Source organism: Mirounga leonina, unplaced genomic scaffold (assembly GCF_011800145.1).
Source record: "Mirounga leonina isolate KUSES-001 unplaced genomic scaffold, KU_Mleo_1.0 Mir_129, whole genome shotgun sequence".
In the NCBI taxonomy this organism is placed as follows: domain Eukaryota; kingdom Metazoa; phylum Chordata; class Mammalia; order Carnivora; family Phocidae; genus Mirounga; species Mirounga leonina.
The window spans coordinates 50,244,028-50,267,072 of NW_023270323.1; the positions used below are offsets into that span (position 1 = coordinate 50,244,028).

Consider the following 23,045-nt stretch of genomic DNA (forward strand, 5'->3'; position numbering starts at 1 on the left):
CCAGTCTCAAACAAGACAGCAAAGCCACCTGGTCACATCACCTCAGAAGATAAAGAACAATTATGTCTCCACAGGTGTCCCTTCTTTACCGAAGTCCAGGCTACCACTATCACCCCCTGCCCGAAACACAACAGCCTAAGTTCTCTCTGCTTCCGCCCGAGGTATGTACACATCAGCCCACAGCGCTCCTCACGTTCACGCCCTTGAATGGCTTCCAAGCTGCACTTAAAGCAAATAAATCCAAACTCCGTCCTAGGCCTACGGAGCCCTAAAGGGCCTGGCCCAGACTGCCTGCCCCTCCCCAACTCAGGGCTCACAACTCAGCCCCAGGTCACCGGATTCGTCACACCTGCCTTCTTCCCACTGCTTTAACACGCCCACCTGAGCCACCTCCAGGCCCTGGTCCCTGCTGTTCCCTCTGCCAGGCCCATGTTCAGCACCCTTACTCCCCAGATGAACTGCCACCTCCTTGCCAGCCCAGCCCCTAGTCACTCTCCACCAAGCACCTTGCTTACTTTTCTCCCTAGCACTTACCATCACCTGAAACTACCTTCTTTATCTACTTGCTTGCTTCTGTGTGGTCCCCCCACCTAGAATCTGAGCTCCATGGAAAAAGGGACCTGATCCGCCTTGGTCATCGCTAAATCTTCAACTCCTCAAACAGTACCTGGCATACACTAGGTGCTCACTAAATATCTGTGTTGAACACATTTCTTAAATGACTTGTTGAATGAATAATTGCTAGAAACCTATGTTTTCAGCAAGGCCAAAATATGAAAAACCTGGTTTCACATAAAATGTTAGTGACTGTTTTACAAAAGGATTCCTTATCTAATGCATTTTTAAATATTTGGCTTACACAGCTTCAGTGTACACACTTTTTCTTTTCTATTTTTTTTTTTTTTAAAGATTTGACTTGTAAGTAATCTCTACACCCAACGTGGGGCTCAAACTCACAACCCCGAGATCAAGAGTCACATGCTCTACCCACTGAGCCAGCCGGGTGCCCCTAGTGTGCACTTTTTAAAGGACAAGCCTAGGGGCGCCTGGGTGGCTCAGTTGGTTAAGCGACTGCCTTCGGCTCAGGTCATGATCCTGGAGTCCCTGGATCGAGTCCCGCATCGGGCTCCCTGCTCGGCAGGGAGTCTGCTTCTCCCTCTGACCCTCCTCCCTCTCATGCTCTCTGTCTCTCATTCTCTCTCTCTCAAATAAATAAATAAAATCTTTTAAAAAATAAATAAAGGACAAGCCTAGGGACACCTGGGTGGCTCAGTCAGTTAAGCATCTGCCTTAGGCTGAAGTCATGATCCCAGGGTCCTGGGACCCAGTCCCACGTCGGGCTCCTTGGTCAGCAGGGAGCCTGCTTCTTGGTCTACCTGCCGCTCCCTCTGCTTGTGTGTGCTCATGAGCTCTTGCACTCTCTCTCTCTGACAAATAAATAAAATCTTTAAAATATATATAAGTAAAGGATAAGCCTATTGTGCAAACTGAGTTAACTCCTTCAGGGCATCAGCAGTACCTGGTACACCAAAGGTACCCAATAACATCTGGTGAAAACATGAGCACTAGAAAAGAATACCAGGCATAAACTATAGGAAACTGCACTTGAATTTGAAAACACAGCAAATGTGGATATATTTAGGCTCATCTTCCATTTTACCTGCTTGAATGACATATATATTTAAAATCCACTACTTTGAGATGCTAGCAATAATCTTAGCCAGTATCTTCTTGTGTGTGTGTGTGTGATGGACCATAGAATATTTTTATTTATTTTTATTAACATATAATGTATTATTTGTTTCAGGGGTACAGATCTGTGATTCATCAGTCTTACACAATTCAAAGCGCTTACCATAGCACATACCCTCCCCAATGTCCATCACCCAGCCACCCCATCCCTCCCACCCCCCTCCATTCCAGCAATCCCAGTTTGTTTCCTGAGGTTAAGAGTCTCTTATGGTTTGTCTCCCTCTCTGATTTTGTCTTGTTTCATTTTTCCCTCCCTTCTCCTATGATCCTCTGTCTTGTTTCTCAAATTCCTCATATCAGTGAGATCATATACTTGTCTTTCTCTGATTGACTTATTTCACTTAGCATAATACCCTCTAGTTCCATCCACGTCATTGCAAATGGCAAGATTTCATTTTTTGATGGCTGCATAATATTCCTGTGTGTGTATACATACCACATCTTTATCCATTCATCTGTTGATGGACATCTAGGCTTTCCATAGTTTGGCTATTGTGGACATTGCTGCTATAAACACTGGAGTGCAGGTGCCCCTTCAGATCACTACATCTGTATCTTTGGGGTAGATACCCAGTAGTGCTACTGCTGGGTAGTAGGGTAGCTCTGTTTTCAACTTTTTGAGGAACCTCCATACTGTTTCCCAGAGTCTTAGCCAGTATCTTTACAGGCAGGTGCGAATCCAAATAAATTCAGAAAGTTACCTGGCGGCTCTGTAGCAGTCTTCACTAACTGATGCATGGAAGACACAGAAGTAAGTAATCAACAGAAATACTCAAAACTGCCAGGTGGCTAGGGACATCTGTGGGTTTAGTATAAAAATCATGATGCTTGAGAAATTTGTTTTTATTTGTAATCTATGTAAAAACTCACATGCCCCAATGAAAAACTAATCAAGAAATCATACCTCTATAAAACTGCCCCATTTGTAATACAATGCACACCTGCCCTACTGTTCCAAGGCCATGTCCAACTTAAAAGAAAGTGCATCTTCATAATTTTTTTAACATAAAATTCTTTGTTTGGACTCTATTCCTACACCATGAAATTGCTCACTCTACATATTCAATATTCATACAATATTAACGTGGCACCCAAGAAAAACAAATTCCTGTTCAGGTATCCATCTGCACCAAGTGATGTCCACGCCCCTTTCTCCTTCCCTACCAGGTGTTGAGCCACAGTTTGCAAAGGTCAAAATAGAACAGCAATTAGATGTACAAGTGTTTGTGTGAAGTGTGTGCTCACATTCACTTACGTGTTCTTGAAGGGTCATTCTAAAGTCAAATATAAATGTACTTTGGGATTATGCACATCGTATGTCTTATTTGCATCTCCTGTTTCTGCCTTTAAAATAGTCTCTCATTTATAATGCCAACTGTGTTGATGCCTTATCTCTTAGCAGTAAACCAAATCAGGTTCCCTAGAAAGTCATTCTTACCTGCCTTAGCGCAGTAGGCAACGTGTCAGCCTCATAACCTAGAAAGTCATTCTTATCATCTACAACCCCAAGAAATGAACTTTTAAATAGTTTCATATTCTAAAAACTCATAGAACATATTGTCTATAAAAATCAATTTCAGGATGCAATTTATAATCGCACACCACCTAGCAGAAATGAAATATAAAATAACTACACTTTCTGCTGACAACGGATAAATGTGCTCCACAAACATTTCATAGTTTTGTTGTTCTGTAGTTTAAATAACTTTGGAATAACATGATTCAGAATTTAGATGAAGTTATCAACACACAGTTCATTTAAATAAACTTTTCCAAAAGTACTGCCAGTTGGAGAAAGCTGACAATCCTTGCAGAAGTCCTTACTGTTTTGTTTTTTGGGTTGGTTGGTTGTTTTTTAATAAAGCTTTGGTCTGGTGTTTTCACTGTCATCTGTTAGGCCAACGTGAACAAAAGTCCACCTCACTCCTACAGTGAAAAACATCTTTATTAAATATGTTTTGGAAAAGTAAGTAAAACCATAAAACAGTACAAGCAATAAGTTTTTTGGGTTTTGTTTCTGTTTTGTTTTTTTTAGACTTACTTCTTATTGATTTTGGAGTAAAAAAGAAAATAGTAAGTCTGGTTTTTTGGTTTCTCCCTTTGGCCTTACAGTATAAAGTATAACAGTATACAAGTAGACTCAAGTCCTCAACCTAAACTAAAATATAATCAGACAACACATCCTGAATTACTTTTTTTAAACTAACATCATTTTTTAAATTTAGCATTTACAAAAGCTAATTAGCTATCACTTCAAACCAGAAAATCTACGCATTATCATTCTTTTTTTCAATACAAAACTACGATTCAAAACTTTTTCATTTAGCACCAGCTGTGTTTCAGGAAGTGAAAATTCTGGTGAGGATGAGCTAGGATACAGTGCCCAATAATAAATCTGGTTTCTGTGTCTCCATTTTATTAGCATGTAAATGACAGGCAAAGCCTTATGTGGCTCACAAACGGGTATTTTAAAACCAGCACTCCAAAAGCACTGCATAACTAGCAGATATAACCACCACCCAATTATTATTTGTCAAGGGTCACATAATGGCTAACGGGTTCTCCCAACAGGAGTTTATTACTCAACCTGCCAAACGCCAGGAACAAGAGGAGTCCGTGGAGTATGAGAAAGGTGCCCTGTCGTCCTGCCGGCCTTTCAGAGGCTGCGCGGGATGCATCATTCAAAACACCCAAACGCCTGGTACTCCGCGAGGTATAAAAATAATTCCACGTTCTCCAACTGGTGGGAACTCTAGAAATCTACTCCAATCCCTTCGTTTTAGCAATAATGAAATTGGCAGGGATTTAGTGCTCAGTTATTCTGAAAGCGCTAATGTTCTGAAAACAAAACTTTATGGAAACAGAAAAGAATTTACATTCACAACTCACACCACCGAACCCTTAAATAATCAGAGTTTAAAACAAAGGACAGATACCCTCTGCGTGCACCCAGTCCAGCCTTTTGGCATTATCCCTGGCCACCAAGCTCAAACCTGTGTCAAGGAGGATGCCACACAAGGTCCCACCGCGGGGGGGGGGGGGGGCCACACCCGGCGGGGGGTCGGCGGCGCGCCGTGGGCTGCGGGGGAAGGGAAGCAGGCGGCCGCCAGGTGCGAACACCTGGGTCCGGGCGTCGGGCTTCACCCTCCCCACGCGTGAGGAGGGCGTGACGCCACCTGGCCCGTTCGGCCGACGAATGAATGAGAACCGCCCGGGAAACGACCCCAGCGGCGCCCGCCGCGCTCCGGTCGCTGTCCCCGGGCAGCGGGACGTCCCCCGCCGCGGGCAGTCCGGGCACGGGGTCTGACTGTCCCGCTCCCCCACCCCCACCCGCGGGCTCTCCCCGCGCCCCGGACCCTCTCACGGCCCGACGGTTACAAATGTGCCCAGAACGGCGCCCGCTAGACGCCGGCTCCCAGCACCGTCCGCTACGGTAACGGGCGCCGGCCCGACGCCGCCCCGACGCCGCCTACCTTGGCCACCCAGCTGAACAATGGTGACATCGCGGGCCGGGTGGCGGCTCCTCGCCCGTCGCTCCCGCTCACTCCCGCCGCCGGCCCATGAGGCGGCGGGTAGCCGGGGGCGGGCTCGGGGCGCGGCGGGGCGCGGGCATGGCTCCCCGGGCGGCGGCGGCGTCGACGGCGGCGGCGGCGGGCTCCTCCCCGCTCGGCACTGCCCGGAGAGGTCGCGCCCGCAGGGCTGCCCGGCCGGCCGAGAAAGGGAAGTGGGTGGGGAGAGCGCGGGGAAGGGGAGGGGAGGGAAGCGGAGGGGAGGGAGCGCCGCCGACCCCGCCCCCACCCCGCCCACCCCCACGCTGGGCCCCGGGCGGGAGGTTGGGACCGCGGGGCTCGCCCTCGTCCGGGGTGCCCCCGGCTGCGCAGCTCCTGGGACAGGAGTCGAGCAACTTTTAGAAAACTAGGAATTCCTCTCTCTTAGGTTTGATTAAAGCCCCAGAGTTGAGCTAACACAAAGCCCGCCCAACTTAACCGGGGTTACCCCCCACCCCACCCCCACCGCGTTTCTTTCTAAAGGCTCTGAGATTGCTGGTAACAAAAGGACTAGTGTTTCCCCAGCCCCTAATACCTTTATATAATCAAAGGTGGTTTTCTTGGAGTCAGAAAACTAAGCTATGGGGGGAAGGGGGGGAGAGAAGCTCCGGCTCTTACCAGCCCGCAGCTTTCAGCCACGTGAGAAATTTTGATTTCACCAGTTTTCTTCTCTCCCAAGGCAAGATGGTAAGGCAGTGTAGTCAGTTTATAGCTACAAAGGTTAAGGTAGGTTTCTAACTCAAGGCACCCTAGAGTTCCACGTTGGGGGAAAAAAATGTTCAAAGGTCTAACAGCCAATGCGTAAAATACATGTGTCACGTGGAGCCACTCACTCTGTTCATCAGGCCAAATAGCAAACCCCGCGCAAGAATTTTGCTTCTGTTTCTTTTTGTTATGTTGTGCGGTATTTTCAGAGAGGCCAACAGAACTTTTTAATCATCTCCAAATGTTCGGCATCTGAGTTAGGTGGGTGTATCATCTAGTGCTGCATAACAAAATAACCCAAAACTGAGAAGCTTAAAACACAAGTTTCTGTGGGTCAGAAATCCAGGAGCCTCTTGGCTGGCTGCTCTGACCCAAGGTCTCTCTTGAGGTTGGGTTCAAGCTGTCAGCTGGGGTGGCAGCCATCTCAAAACTGGAATGGGGCTGAAGGATCCATTTCCAAGCTCACTCACACAGTTTGTTCCTTGCAGGCTGTTGGACTCCGGACTTCGGGTTCTTGCTGCATCATGTGGTCCTCTCCATAGGGCTGCTCATAAAATGGCAGTTTGCATCCCCCAGCACAAATGATCCAAGAAAGAGCATATGTCCACGAAGGAAATCGGTCATTTTATAAACTGATCTCAGAAGTGACAGCCCAAAACTTCTGCTGTATTCTATTCATTAAAATGCGAGGAAATAAATCCAGTCCACTCACAAGGCAAGGGGGATTACACACGGACATGACTGCCAAGAGGAGAGGGCCGTGGGGGTGAGGGAGATGTCATCGTTTTGTTTCTCCTTCCAGGTAGGGTGCAGGGGGGAAGCCAAGAGTTCTAACAGCATTCTAACAGAGACTACCTGGGTAATTGAAAAGGGCCTTAGGAGCATCTTAGGGAGCATCTTCATGCTTTTGAGCAGTGATTGATATTCCCTACAGAAATGGGGCACCTGGGTGGCTCAGTTGGTTAAGCATCTGCCTTCGGCTCAGGTCATGATCCCAGGGTCCTGGGATTGAGCCCCGCATCGGGCTCCCTGCGCAGCGAGAAGCCTGCTTCCCCCTCTTCCACTCCCCCTGCTTGTGTTCCCTCTCTCGCTGTGTCTCTCTCTGTCAAATAAATAAAATCTTAAAAAAAAAAAAAATTAAGAGCTAGGGGCGCCTGGCTGGCTCAGTGGGTAGAGCATGCGACTCTTGATCTTGGGGTTGTAAGCTCGAGCTCCGCGTTGTGGGTAGAGTTTACTTAAAAGAAAAAAAAAAAGAAAGAAAAGAAATTAAGAGCTAAAAAAGGGGAGGGCATTTGCAGCCATTTAACCAAATCCTACCCTGTTGGCAAATCACTTCCCCAAGCAAGTAGAAGAGATGAAGGCTGATAACTCCATTACACTGAGCACTCTTCTGTCCTCCACAACCTTGCTACTCAAAGAACCAGCAGCCTGGGCACTATCTGGCAATTTTTTAGAAGTGCAGACTCTCAGGCCCTGCCCTAACCCAGACCTACAGAGTCAGAACTTTCATTTTACTGTGATTCCAGGTGGCTAGTGTGCACATTCAAGTTTGAGATGCACTAGTATATGAGAGTCGTTGACATGGGGCTTCTAATGAGCTTCCGGCCAACAGACCCTTGAGAGAACAGCTGAAACTGTCCTGTGTCCTGGGGACCATGTGCACTAGCTCAGCTAGAGGGAGACCTAGAGGGTTCCTAGGCAACAACATAGTTTGGTGGGAGTGGATGGGCAGCTGAGGACAAGCAGGACAAGCTGGATCCAAGACAAATACCACCATACTCCATCACTCCAATCCCCAGACTGAGCTCTACGAAAATGCCCAGAACTTAGAAGCAACTCTAGGGTGAGAATGAAGGGAACCCAAAATTGATGAAAGAAACCTGAATTATTCCCAACTGAGATAAATTTTCTGCCAGTTGGGCAGGAGATGGGGAGGCAAAAAAATTAGATTAAATTTGGAGAATAAAAATCACACCTCTTGGGACACCTGGGTGGCTCAGTCGGTTAAGCGTCTGCCTTCGGCTCAGGTCATGATCCCAGGGTCCTGGGATCGAGCCCTGTGTCGGGCTCCCTGCTCGGCAGGAAGCCTGCTTCTCCCTCTCCCACTCCCCCTGCCTGTGTTCCCTCTCTCGCTGTGTCTCTCTCTGTCAAATAAATAAATAAAAAATCTTTAAAAAAAAAAATCACACTTCTTGCACACACACACACACACACAGAATTAACGTCAGATCAAATCCTGGATCTAACAGTTACAATGGGAAAGTGTGATGGCAGGTGAGATAGGGACATCAAGTCTTCACTGTTACACCCTTGATCCAATTCTCCATATACACACATCGGGGTGGAGGCTCGTCAGAACCCGGTTTGGACTTGCCCAAAGCTTACATATCCTTTAGACACACAGACGTTTCCCTCTGTCCCAGATCTCTCTGCCTGATCCAGGATTGGGCAGCATCACTCCTTTCATGAGAACGTAAGGTCCTTTCCACTGAATAGACCTGACAGGCAGTAACATGCGGAGCTCTAACAGCAAATAGTTTAAGAAATATAGAAAGGTCTTGGGGCGCCTGGGTGGCTCAGTCGTTAAGCGTCTGCCTTCAGCTCAGGTCATGATCCCAGGGTCCTGGGATCGAGCCCCACATCAGGCTCTCTGCTCGGTGGGAGGCCTGCTTCTTCCTCTCCCACTCCCCTGCTTGTGTTCCCTCTCTCGATGTCTGTCTCTCTGTCAGATAATAAAATCTTTAAAAAAAAAAAAAAGAAAAAAGAAATATAGAAGGGTCTTATTTTAATTCCCTGCCAACATGTACCTTGCAAGTCACAATGCAGGAAGAAATTCCATTATAATCTGGAATTCCATTAAAAGGAAACTGTTAACATCAGACAGTCTACTGATTCCACATTCAAATAAAACAATTTTCATTAAAACACCACACTCGCTCCCATCTGGAAAAAAAAGTAGCCTTCCCCCAAGAAACTGTATATTCCCCCAGAGGAAAGACTGTACATAAACCAGGGATTGGTTATTTTTAACAGCTCCCTAGTGATTCTCTTTCAGTCGGAACTGAAAACCCCTACAGAGTAGTTACTGCTCCAAGGTGCTGATGGTTCCCAGCCCTGATCGTCTATCAGAGTTAACAGTGGTGCCAGGGGGTAGGTGGGGAAGGAGGGCGGATAAATTGGCTGCTCTGGGGGCAGGGTGGAATTCTCAGGGACCTCAAAGGGCAGGCAGGTCACATAAATGCGTGAAGAGAGCCAGGTGTTAACACTGGTGTCGACCTCTAGCTTTACTTAAAGCTTGGAAGACTCTAACAGGTGAGTCTGGCTATCAGCCAGGATTGAGAACCACTTCCACAGTTCTAGGTCCCTTCTCTAAAAAAAAAAAGGTATGAGGGGTGTCTGGCTGGCTCAGTCAGAAGAGCAGGCGACTCGATCTCAGGGTCATGAGTTCAAGTCCCACACTGGGGGTAGAGATGACTTGAATGAATGAATGAATGAATGAATGAATGAATGAATGAAAAGAAAAAATAAGGTATGGTTGCTCTGTGAAGAGCAACAGGCTATCCAAATAGGATTGCTGAGATCTAAACAAACAGGATCTACAGAAAATCCGAGACTGCTGTCTTTCTACGTAACTTTAAAAGGATGATTTAATCTGTTTTCCTGAGACATTAAGGGAGGACTTGAAGAGGGATGGGGGAACCCAGGAACTGGAAGAGCTGCTCCCCTCCTAACTCTGATCGTAACCACCCCTCCCTCCCCCAAGAAACCCCCAACACTGCTGCCCGACTCTCCTGCCATGTTCCTCCTTTGAAGAGGAGCAAGACGCAAGGACAGCGAAATCTCCGCTGAGAATTCCGGAGGAGATGCACCTCCTTCGCTGCGCTCTACCGGCTCAGATGTGGAGGCAAACAGGGGGAAGCATGACCTCACTCTGCCAACCTGTTCCTCACCCCCCGCCCCCACCCTGCCCCAAGACCCGGCTAAAAAACAGGGCCGTTGTAATACAAGGAAACTCAGCGTGATTTCAAGTGAATCAGAACCCCTGGGCAACCATGATCCTGACACCAATGACAATATGGGTTTTTTTTCCCCACACCATCAAGCAATTCTCTGACACCAGCTGGGGGTCCTACAATTCAACTCAATTCTGACACCACTGACCTGGAGATTATGTCAGATCCCACAGGTTAAGAGCTCAGTCCCACAAGGCTGCGCCCCCCACACACACACACTTCCCATGGCAATCCCAAGGCCAAATTGCCACCTGGGCTTCTGACCCACCAGTCACAGGTTCTACCAACCCCCTGCTTGGGTTTGATTAATACGCTAGAGTGGCTCACAGAACTCAGAGAAACTTTCTACATCCTAGAAGAGGTTTATTAGAAGAGGCTGTAACTCAGGAACAGCCAGATGAGAGAAATGCGTAGGGCGAGGTGTGGAGAGAGTGCATGCAACTTGCACACCCTCTGTGAGTGCCACTGTCCTGGCATCTCCAAGTGCTCACCAACCAGGAAGCTCTCCAAACCCCGTCATGTGGGTTTTAATGGAGGCTTTATTACCTCAACATGATCAATTAAATCCTTGGCCCCTAGTGATTGAACTCAAACTTCAGTGCCTCTTTCCACCTACCCCCACCCCAGAGGTCAGGGGGTAGGACTGAAGGTTTCCTACCCTCTAATCACGTGGTTGGTTCCCTGGCAACCAATCTCCTTTCTTAGGGGACCAAGGGGCTTTCCAAAAGCCACTGCATTAACATAACAAAAAGAACACCTTTTTTGGCTCTCTTCACAGGAAATTCCAAGGGTTTTAGGAGCTCCGTGTCAGGAAAGGGGACAAAGATCAAATATATATTTCTTATTATAAATCACAATATCGCAGCAACTAATCAGGGATTTATTCAGTTCGAGGATGTTCATCAGCACTTATTGTGTAAAGCAACACGTGTCTTGGCAAGGAACAGAAATGAGGTAAGACCTAAATCTTGACCTCAAGGGGGATAGAGGGTGGTAGCCAGTAGGACTGTAAAGGAAAAGAGTGAACAATGCCAAGGGAAAGGCCCAGGTGGAGCTCCATGGAGTTCCCAGAAAAAAAACCAAAGATAACTTATGCTGCAAAGGAAGAACCAGCTTCTGGCTGGAAGGTTACAGGACTTTTCTTTTTTTCTTTTTTAAGTAATCTCTACACCCAGTGAGGGGTTCGAACTCACAACTGGGAGATAAAGAATCGCATGCCCTACAGACTGAGCCAGCCGGGTGCCCTAAGACTTTAGCACTTGTACAGATGGTGATAAGACTTTCTAGGAGGAAGGATCTGCTGGACAAAGGCAATAACTCTGGAAATCAAGCCTTACTAAGACAGGACAGAAATCAGAGCTCACATTGCAAAAAGAGAATTTTAGTAAATATTAGTTTGGAGGTGTGCAGTTATCCCACTCTGGCATAAAACTTTGTTTCCAGAAAAAATATTTGCTGAGGATACTATCAAGTCCAAAAAAAATCATGCAACAAAATCCCTCTGTATGAACTGAAAACATATGCCATGCAAAAACTTGCACATGAATGTTCACAGTAGTATTATTCATAACAGCTATGAAGTAGAAACAACCCAAGTGTCCATCAACTGATGAATGGATAAACAAAATGTAGTGTAGCACACAACAGAGTATTATTTTGTCATAAAAAATAATGAAGTACTGATACATGCTGCAATGTAAATGGACCTTGCAAACATTATGCTAAGTGAAAGAAGCCAGACGCAAAAGATTATATATTTTATGATTCCACTTATATATCCAGAATGGGCAAATCCATAGAGACAGAAAGTAGATTCATAGTTTCCAGGGATTGGAAAGGGGGAAAAATGGGGAGTGATAGTTTCTGTTTTGAGGTGATGAAAATATTTTGGAATTTTTAGTATATTCACTATACTAAATATACTAAAAATATACTAAAAACTGAAATTTCATGGTATGTGAATTACGAATCAATTTTTAAAATCCCTCTAGGTGATGATGTTTTAATGACTTTAGGTAAGTTAATTCCATGAGGCTTTATAATAATGGAACCCACACTTTAGAGGGCTAGTTGTAGGATTTTTTTTTTTTTTTAAGGATTCTCTAAACCCAAATGTTAGGAGTGAGTTGGACAGCTGGGCAGTCAGGCCCAGGGTCCCCAACAAGAAAATAAGGAGTCAGGACAGCTAAAATAAAACAGCACTAGCATCCTATTTTGCAGCTTAGACAGGACTGCACTGACATTCTGCTTTGCAGACTTTGCAGAAATGACTTCTGAAAAACGTCCTAAAGTAAGACAATTAAGCACAAAGCATTTGTCAATATCATGGGCAGTTAAGACATAAGCCCCCAGATGTCGGCCAAAAACGCGATCATCAGTATGTTGACATTAACCTAATAGGTAGACAGATAGGGGGCCAAAGCCCTGATTGGCATGACTCAGCACACCCTGACTGCTTAAGATTGTTCTGCAAAAGAGCTCATAAAAAGCCCTACACTTAGAAACTCCAAGGGCAACCCTCTCGGGCCCCCCTCCCTCTCCGGGAACTTTATACTATTGCTCAGTGAACTCTGCTTTGCTGCCCACCACTCTTCATCTGGTCTACCCCTTCATTCTTCGAAGCAGCGTGACCAAGCACTGTGGGCACTAAAGGCAGAGAATTCCTGCAACACCATGTGGGGCTTGAACTTAAAACCCCAGGATCAAGAGACGCATGCTCTACAGAATGAGCTTTAGGACTGAATGAGATGCATATGAAGCATCTCAGCCTGAATCCTTGCATAAAGTAGGTGCCTAAGAAATGTTAGCTGTAGTAGTAGAAGTGGTAGTAGTACTAGCAGTGATTGCTGTTGGTTAGTGATGGGTATTTATGATGATTAGTTTTATGTGTTCACCTGAATGGGCTGAGGGATGCTCAGTTGGCTGATAAATATTATTTCTGGGTATGTCTGTGAAGGTGTCTCTGGAAGAGATTAGCATCTGAATCAGTAGACTGCCTAAAGAAGATGGTCCTCCCCAATGTTGGGTTGGTATCATCCAAGAGTTGAGGGCCTCCATAGAACAAAAAGGGGAAGGAAGGGCAAATTTGTGCTCTCTGCTTGAGCTGAGACATCCATCTTCTCCTACCTATGGGCATCAGCGCTCTTGGTTCTTGGGCCTTCTGATTCAGACCAGGACTTATACTATCAGCCCCCAAATTTGCAGGCCTTCAGTACTTGTACTGAGTTACACCACCAGCTTTCCTGGTCCTCCAGCTTACAGGTGGAAGATCATGGGACTTTACGGCCTCCATAACCATAAGACCCAATTCCTATAATAAATCTCCTCTTACATATATCTATCTATCTCCTATTGGTTCTGTTTCTCTGGAGAACTCTAATATAGCATATGTTATAAATGCAAAAATAAAAGAGAAATGATGGGCTGGAGGTATCAAGTTCATGACTGGGTTTATAGACAGGACAAACAGTTGAGATCAAAGAGGAGATTGTGTTGTCAGCCAAAATTAATTCCAGGACGGGGTGGGCCTCCCTGACTCTCAATATTTTCCTCTCCCTTTTTATGAGTTGCTAAGTCTAGCAGCATGATTGTGCTCCATTTGTTCCTTTAACTCTGTAAGGCACACCACGGATTGTCCACGTCTCTCCAGTAAATTCCCATCATTCTAGCCAGGCAGAGACTTGGAATGTGCAAGCGTTCCTGCCCCTCACTTTCAAACACCTCAGAAATTCCTCCCTCAGCAATGAATCCTGTTCATTCCCACTACTACTCCCCTGTTCCTCTTCCCACACATCCCAGCCCTCCTTACCTGTCTACCTCTCTCACTTTCTCTTAAGTACATACATGCAATCACATTTTAAATCACGGTAAATTCAAAAGGGAGTCTTTGGGTGGCAAGACCAAGTACGTGAAGGCCAGCTTCAGAACACACTGTGCTTCATAAATTGGTGAGTGAGGGAAAGGAAGTTCAGGGGGGGAAGTAGAAGGATAAATTTGGTGAAGACTTGTTTGGACGTAGACAATAAACTCAGGTTATTAGCTAAAGAACACTCTAATGCATCCATATCAATGTTTAAATTAAGGTCTCTAGTTTTGTTTTGATTTCAGGCATCAGGTTGTCGTTTCTTGTTAGCCAAAATAACAGCAAACAGATTTTTTTTTTTTGCAAACAGATTTAATAAGACACTTTTAATGGCTCCAGGCACCTTCAGTACGTTTACTAAAAAGCCTTGCAAAATTAAGAACTGGCTGCACGCAACTAGAAATACTAAGACCTTGCAGTGTAAAAAAGTGAGCCATTGAATTGTTAACTCTAGAAGGGACCAGCCAGTGACAAACCCCCTTACTGTGAATACAGTTCACCCCAACTGCAGGATGCCTTTTTTCTCTCTGCACTCAACAGTCTTTTTAAAACAAATTTAGGGGCACCTGGGTGGCTCAGGCGGTAAGTGTCCAACTGTGGGTCTCAGCTCAGGTTTTGATCTCAGGGTCATGAGTTCAAGCCCTGCCCTGGGAGTGGAGCTTACTTAAAATTAGAAAGAAAGAGAGAAGGAAAGAAAGAAAGCAATTTACTTTATGACAGATTTCTCTCTTCATTAAAAATAACAATGAATTCATTAAAATGGTTATGACATTTCCAAACCAGATAAATGAATATATTTACTATTTTAATATCTGTTCCTGTCTCAGTGTTTCGGCATAATATGTATGGTAATTGTTTTCACTTTTTAGCTGGTAAGACATTCCAAAAATAGAAACAGCGTTTTTCTATTTTTAGCTCAGTCTATAAAGTTTAAGCAAATAATCATCTTTCCAAAAACTGTACACACATGTTTCAAAATCATGGAAAAACCCAGCGGCAATGAGCTCACAAAAAAAAACACTGAAAATTTAGTTATAAGATTTTTTACATCTTCACCCTGTGTTATAACTAACCATGGATGCTCAGCTTTAAGCTCAGACATTTTTATTATAATTTATAATGGAAACATTAAAAACACCACTTTGCATAGCACTAACTTTACCAAAAAAATAACTTATTTTCTAAACTGAAAGTTATGTTTCTCCTAAAAAATGAGACTAAAAAATATTAATCCCTATCTCCCGATCAAATATATTAGTGAATAAAAATTGGACCCAAACTCCCCTTCTTCCCTTCTTTCATAGTAGATTATAATTTCCTTTAAAAAAAAAAAAGTGGCTTATTTTCCCTTTGATTAGGGTGATTTCCCGCTTCTAAAACAATTTCTATTTGTTCACTATCATCTAGTTCTTTAAAATCATCAAGTTTCAATCCAGCAATCGTGCTCCTTGGAATTTACCCAAAGCAGTTGAAACCTCATGTCCCCACAAAAACCCGCACACAGATATTTGTAGCAGCTTTATTTAATTACCAAAACCTGGAAGTAACCAAGATGTCCTTCAGTAGGTGAATGGATAAATAAACTGCAGTACATCCAGATAATAGAGTATTATTCAGCGCTAGAAAGAAATGAGCTATTTTTTTAAAAGATTTTATTTATTTATTTGTCAGAGAGAGAGAGAGCGCACAAGCAGGGGGAGTGGCAGGAAGAGGGAGGATTAGGCTCCCCACTGAGCACAGAGCCTGATGTGGGACTTGATCCCAGGAACCTGGGATCATGACCTGAGCTGAAGGCAGTTGCTTAATTGACTGAGCCACCCAGGCATCCCAAGAAATGAGCTATTAAGCCATGGACATACATGGAGGAACCATAAATGTGTATTACTAAAGAAAGAAGCCAATCTGGAAAGGCTACATACTCTACGATTCCAACTCTATGACATTCTGGAAAAGGTAAAACTATGGAGATAGTCAAAGATCAGTGGTTGCGAAGGGGTTGGGATGGGAAGAGAGGGATGAATAGGGAGAGCACAGAGGATTTTTAGGGCAGTGAAAATTACCTCGTATGATGTTATAATGATGGATACATGTCATTATATATTTGTTCAAACCCAAAGAATGTCCAACACCAAGAGTGAGTCCTAATATAAACTATGGACTTTGGGTGATCATGTTGTATCGATGTAGATTCACCAATTGTAATAAATATATCAACTCAGATGGGGGGATGCTGATAATGGGAGAGGCTAGTTATTCATGGAGGCTGGGTGTAGAGGAAATCTCTATACTTTCTGCTCACTTTCTGCCGTGAACCTAAAATTGTTCTAAAAAAATAAGTCTTAAAAAAATCATCGCGTTTTAAACACAATGGAAACTCTCTTATGAATGCTCTCACTCTTTTCAAAGCCTAAATTTGTACGTGTCAGTATTTTTGGATCACAATATTTTTGGAACCACGCAGCAAGCACCTAAAAAGCAGAACTGTGACTCTTCCATGTTGGTTACCCGTGCCTGGTACAGAGCCATGTACCTCTGCACGGTCACGCAAACAATTCACATGTTTCCTCGCTATAGCTTGAGATTCCTCCACAATGTCCACCAAGCCGTGTACACTTGCAGGTCACCAAGAGGAGAGTGCCTGGTTATGCTCAGTGCGATTTTCAGGTGCACAGAGCAAGCGAACTTTCCAGAAACTAAGACACTGGTGCCTCCACGTTCCTGGGTAAGTACCCCTCCAGGAACTTTAAGATAGAAGGTCCCTCTGGGTTCACAGCTTAGCAAAGTAATGCATAGATTATAAAGCAAACCATCATCTGCCTCCTAGTCTCTGTACATAGCTAGAGGAGGTACATAACTGAAAACCAGTTCTGCTGGCTTTGACAGGAGATAGAAGGGATGAGAAGGTGTAAGAAGGAAACGGCTTCTCGGTTCCCTTTGTGTTCGAATCTCCTTTGATTTCTCAAATGCTTACAACTCGGGAGGTCTGAGATGAGACACTGCTCTCTTCACCTAGAATTTTTCAGACATGACAGAGGTTATGCCCTGGATGAAGTGAAGATAAATCAGCTTTCAGAGATCAGAAGTCATCTAAAGTGGTCTGATTGATTTGCACACAGCCCTTCGGAGTCTTCTTTGTGAAGGCAGCCTGGGAGGGGCTTAGGGAGGGGCATTCAGGTGTGCCGGCTTCTACCTGCACAAGACTGGCTGATGTGATCTCAGACAGCTCATGCTACATCACCCATTTCCACCTTGTACATTGCAGAGGTTAGACTCAAGATCTCCAAGGTCCCCTCCAAGCTTCCTTCAGGAATACTATGAAATATATGCTCAATTAAATGCCCATGATGGGTTCATGCCTGGCAGCCTTCTTAGCTCAGGGTCCAGGCAGAACTAAACTCACCAACTCACCCATCTCCAGGTCCTAATGTCACGAGGATGCCAAAGCCCTTGGAACTTTTCAAGAGACCTAGAGTTGGCTCCTTACCTCAGGGGAGAAGTTTGTAAGAATGAATGCCTACAGCTCAATGGTAGGGGTCACCTGCCCCCTGTCGGAGGTACCCCTTCTCCACGATCAAGAGTCAGGAAGGAAGGAAATAATATGTATTGAACATTTATTGCATGCCAGGTATTTTCATACATTATCTCATTAATCCTTACAACAACCCCAAAGTCTTGTGGGCCCAATTCCTGCCCTGCAAAGCTGCGGGGTCAGGACCTCTGTCTCAGTGTGTCCCGAAGGTGGCACTCCTGCTCCAGTGGGTCTGGAGGGCAGAGAATCAAGCCCAAGAGGGTTTTATTGCAAACCTAAGATCTGATGGGAGTTTTGTCTTGTAGTTTGGATTTTTTTTTTTGAATGGAAACGTTTATCCTCTGCCTGTCTCACCACTGTGTTTTGGAAGCACATAATTTGTTTGGTTTCACAGGTTCACAGCTTAGAGAGGAATTTGTCTCAATGTGTCTCAGGATGAATCATAGCTCCAATCTTACCCACATCTGATTTAGATGATATTTAGATGACTTTGGACTTCAGACTTTTGAGTTGATGTTGGAATAAGTGAAGACTTTGGGGGTTTGGGAATGGAATGAATGTGTTTTGCACATGAGAAAGACATGAATTTGGGGGGCCAGGGACAAAATGCTATAGACTTCATGTTCGTATCATCCCAAAATTCATGTTGAAACCGAATCCTCCATGTGATGGTATTTGGAAGTGGGGCCTTTGGGAAGGGATTAGGTCATAAGGGTGGAGCCCTCCTGAATGGGATTAGTATCCTTACAAAAGAGACCCCACAGAGCTCCTTGCCCCTTCCACCATGTCCTGACACAGCGCATAGCGAGAAGACAAGACGGCCTTCTACGAACCAGGAAAGTGGTCCTTATCAGACACTGAATCTGCCAGCACCTTCATCTTGAACTTCTCAGCCTCCAGAACTGTGAGAAATAAATTTCTGTTGTTTATAAGCCACTCGGTCTGTGGTGTTTTTGTGACAGTAACCTGAAGGAACTAAGGTAAGTAAAAATAATGGTAATAGAACATACTGTGTATTGAGGGCATACTATCTACAAGACATCACTAAAACCAGTGAACTTTTAGAAGGTGCTCATTACAGGCCACACATTGTTCTGAGCATTTCCAATAAGCAGGCAGGGACCAAGGTTACCCTATTTTGGATCGGGAAACTGCAGGGGCAGAATCAGGATTCAGGTCCAAGCATTCTGGCAACTTAACCGCTTTACAACACAGCCCCTAATTATCTCAAAAGTCTGCTGCAAGGTATTATTTATTCTATCTGGCAGATGAAGATGCTGAGGGTCAGAAAGGTAAACTACCTGACCCAGGTCAGGCCTGGGTAGAGCTGAGGCTCTCTCCACAATGGCAGGAAAGTAAATGGTCCCGAGTGCTATCAGTATGAACACAGGGCTTTGTGCTCTAAGATTTCAGGGATCTCTTCTGGTCAAGAGAGGTTCTGAAGACACCCACCAGCTTCCAGCCAACAGCTGGCTTTGTCAGAGAAGAAGTTCTGCCTGTTTTGTGGGGCTGGAGGCTGAGCCAATACCAGCTAGGCTACATGGAGGTGGGCTTGACATGGGAGCAGATTCTAATGAATAATCAAATGAAGGCGAGAGGAAGGAAGAAAGGAGAAGGGAAGCATGTTCTCTTTGGGTCCGAGGAAGCAGGCCTGCTCAAGGCTACAGCTGGCCAGGCCTAGGAAGAAGGAAATGGGGCCTGAAGCAGGCTCTCCACTGAGGCCACATTGGGGGCTGGCCAGCCCACTCAACCTGAACCCAATTTCATCAGGGACAAAGCAGCAGGCTGGGCCCCTGGGTGTGGGCGAGGTGGCAACAGTGATCCTTCCTCCCTGTGAAGAGCTGGCTTAGCTGATGGACTAAAGGACCCTGACCTCCCAGTGCCCAGGAAATTAGCTGGATGGGGTACATCCCTTGCCAAAGCTTAATTACAACCTGATTCTTGAGGGAGATGAGTCAGTGGGTCTAAGACAAGTTTTCCTCACAAGAAGCCCATCACCCTGCTCTTCCTCTCCACCATGACACTGTGGTGCAAGGCCTATAGGCTGGCCAAGTCAAAAATGGTGCACACAGCCTCTCTGGGGCAAGACATGTTGCTATATAGTTTCAATTCGTAGTTGATATATAGTACATAGAGTTGGTGATTTCAAGTATCCAACTCTGGCCCACTGTGTGCATACAGGGAATGTAAACCACTGAAGCATCCGTTAATTCATTGTCACTTAATATATATCTATCACACACCAGTGCACACCAGTCCCTAGAGATGCTACAGTAAACAAGTCACCTGTCCCCAGAGGAATGTCTTAGGGTCCAGTGGGTCCAAGCTGCAAGTAAACAGGAAACTGCATGGCTGGATGAGAAGTGTTGCAAGAAGAGAAAGAGAAGGTACTATGTAAGCATACACAGAAGGCCTTGAACCCAACACAGGGATCTATAAACCCACCTGGGGGGAGTGAGGCTTAAGGATGCACACAAAGGCCAAGCAGAAATTAGCCACAAAATGGCAAAAAAAGGAGTGAGATTATTCCTAAGCTACAAAAGAGCAGATTCTGATACTGGAACTTTTATTACATAAAGTATTCTTGTTTTCTAAGTTTTTTTTTTTAATTATAAAATATTTCAAAAAGATCAAATAGAATATTATGATAGACACTCATGTAGCTACTACCCAGTTTTAACAGTTTTAAATATGTTGCACATCTGTGTATGTATGTATTTTTTTAAAGAAATAAAATGGAACCCGCACCTCTGCAGGAGGCCGCAGCCAGACCTGCGCCGGAACCATGTTTCGCAACCAGGATGACAATGATGTCACTGTTTGGAGCCCTCAGGGCAGGATTCATCAAATTGAGTATGCAATGGAAGCTGTCAAGCAAGGTTCAGCCACAGTTGGTCTGAAAACCCATGCAGTGTTGGTTGCATTGAAGAGAGCACAGTCAGAGCTTGCAGCTCATCAGAAAAAAATTCTCCATGTTGACAACCCTATTGGTATCTCAATTGCGGGACTTACTGCTGACACTAGACTGTTATGTAATTTTATGCGCCAAGAGTGTTTGGATTCCAGATTTGTATTTGACAGACCTCTTCCTGTGTCTCGTCTTGTATCTCTAATTGGAAGCAAGACCCAGACACCAACACAACGATATGGCCGGAGACCATATGGTGTTGGGCTGCTTATTGCTGGTTATGATGATATGGGCCCTCACATTTTCCAAACCTGTCCATCTGCCAACTATTTTGACTGTAGAGCCATGTCCTTTGGAGCCCGTTCTCAATCAGCTCGTACTTACTTGGAGAGACATATGTCTGGGTTTATGGAGTGCAATTTGAATGAACTGGTTAAACATGGTCTGCATGCCTTACGAGAGACGCTTCCTGCAGAACAGGACCTAACTACAAAGAATGTTTCCATTGGAATTGTTGGTAAAGACTTGGAGTTTACGATTTATGATGATGATGATGTATCTCCATTCTTGGAAGGTCTTGAAGAAAGACCACAGAGAAAGGCACAGCCTGCTCAACCTGCTGATGAACCTGCAGAAAAGGCTGATGAACCGATGGAACATTAAGTTACAAGCCAGTCTGTATGTTTATTATCAAATCTGTAAGAATGCAGGAACATGTACTGATGATAATAATCTGTACGTAGGAATCAGTCCAGATGTGTTTTTCCCTAGCAACTTGTCTGAAACCATATAATGGTGTGCATTTTTCTTTGAGAGGGGTCTATACAATCATTTTCTAGAAAGTATAGGTATCTGTACTGATGTTTTTATATGAAGAACACAGTGTCCTTGTGGTTTTAAAGACAACTGTGAAATAAAATTGTTTCACCTAAAAAAAAAAAAAAAAAAAGAAGTAAAATGTTACTCATGGGGTTCTCCTTACATCCCCAGAAGTATCCACCATCCCATGCTGGGTCTATCTTTCCCTCTCTGTTTTTATACATTATCCAGATAAATATTAATCCACAAACAATATACACTCACGTTTCAATTTTTTCCTACACAGTATCACGGTGTAAACTATATTTTTGGCAATTGCTTTTTTTTTTTTTTAAACACATTACCACTTTTTTTTTTTAAGATTATTTATTTATTTATTTGACAGAGACACAGCAAGAGAGGGAACACAAGTAGGGGGATTGGAAGAGGGAGAAGCAGGCTCCCCGCTGAGCAGGGAGCCCGATGCGGGGCTCGATCCCAGGACACTGGGATCATGACCTGAGCTGAAGGCAGACGCTTAACGACTGAGCCACCCAGGCGCCCCTGGCAATTGCTTTTTTATACTCAACATGGTGTATTTTAACTGCTGAATAAAGTTCAATTGTAATACATTGTGACTATTCCATAATTTAATTATCTATTCCATTTTTGATGGACATATAGAATTTTTCTTTTTTTTTTTTAACCATAGCAACAACACCCTCTTACTTGCCTCTTTGTGCTCATGTCCACAATATATGCCTAGACATGGAACTGCTGGATTACAGGTATCCACCTCTACCCCACATGGCCATATTCCTCGGCAGAATTGCTGTGCCAGTTTATACTCCCACCTGCATGCATGTGTTCCTGCTTCTTCACACCCTTGCCAGTCCTGATGTTATCAAGCTCTTAAATTTCAAAAATCTAATGAGTACGATATTATTTTCTTGCTTTAATCTACCCTTGCCTGGTTGCTAGTGAGTTGCCCATCTTTTCATAGGTCAAGAGGCTGTTCAGGTTTCCTCCTCCGTAAATTGCCTGTTCACATTGTCAGCCCATTTTTTACAGGGCCGTCTTTTTTTTTTTAACTGATTTACAAAAATTTATTATATATTTTATTTACTTATTTATTTTAAGTAAGCTCTCTGCCCAACATGGGGCTTGAACTCACAACCGTGAGATCAAGAGTTGCATGTGCTACCTGCGGAGCCAGCCAGATGCCCCTGGTTTATACTTTTTTAATGGTTTCATATCTCCTGCCCTTGGGGAAATGCAACAAGATACCTGAAATGAAGAGTTCACGTTCATTTAGTGTAGGAGATACCTCTACTAAATGGTTAATTACTGTCCTGGAAATGTTAAAGACCCTCAGAGAAGCTACAAGGCCTGTGGTGACCACAGGCAGACTAAACCAAAGACCAGCTTATCCCTGGACTTAGGGTGATTTGTTAAATATTTTCTTTTTTTGTCCAATTTTTTGTTTAATTCATTTGATTTATTTCAGCTTAGAATTTGACTTTTCATCATTGCTTAGAACAATCCTGAAAAAGAAATCTATAAGGACATAACCACAACTATTAACATCTTCATAACCAAATCCATAGACAATTAGACCAGAAAGTTATCATCTAGCTAAACCCCTTTATTTACCAGTGATGAACCTGAAGTCTGAGAGGTTAAGTTATTCATTTATTTAGTCATTCAATAGATATTTATTGAGCTTTCACTCTAACAGATATCATTTAGGTGCTTACTATGTACCAGACATTAAGCTAAGAATTTCATATAAATTTAAGCATTAGACATTTAAACATTAGACACTAAAACAAAAATTAGACACATTTGATGTCTCTAACAACAGCTTCAAGAGGTAAAATCTGAGAAGTTAAACAGCTTGCCCAAGGTTTATAAGTAGAGGAAAGCAGGA

General features: G+C 44.3%; 2 protein-coding genes across 7 annotated transcripts in view; one reads left to right on the forward strand and one right to left on the reverse strand.

The window, feature by feature from the left end:
- Window positions 1-23,045, reverse strand: part of TBC1D1 (TBC1 domain family member 1) — a 229,469-nt gene that overhangs the window by 146,844 nt on the left and 59,580 nt on the right. The gene's annotated exons all lie outside the window — the stretch shown is intronic.
- Window positions 20,193-21,266, forward strand: LOC118010624 (proteasome subunit alpha type-1-like). Its single transcript, XM_035005154.1, has one exon. It carries the CDS (start codon window positions 20,195-20,197, stop codon window positions 20,978-20,980), a length of 786 nt encoding a protein of 261 aa, XP_034861045.1. The 5' UTR covers window positions 20,193-20,194; the 3' UTR covers window positions 20,981-21,266.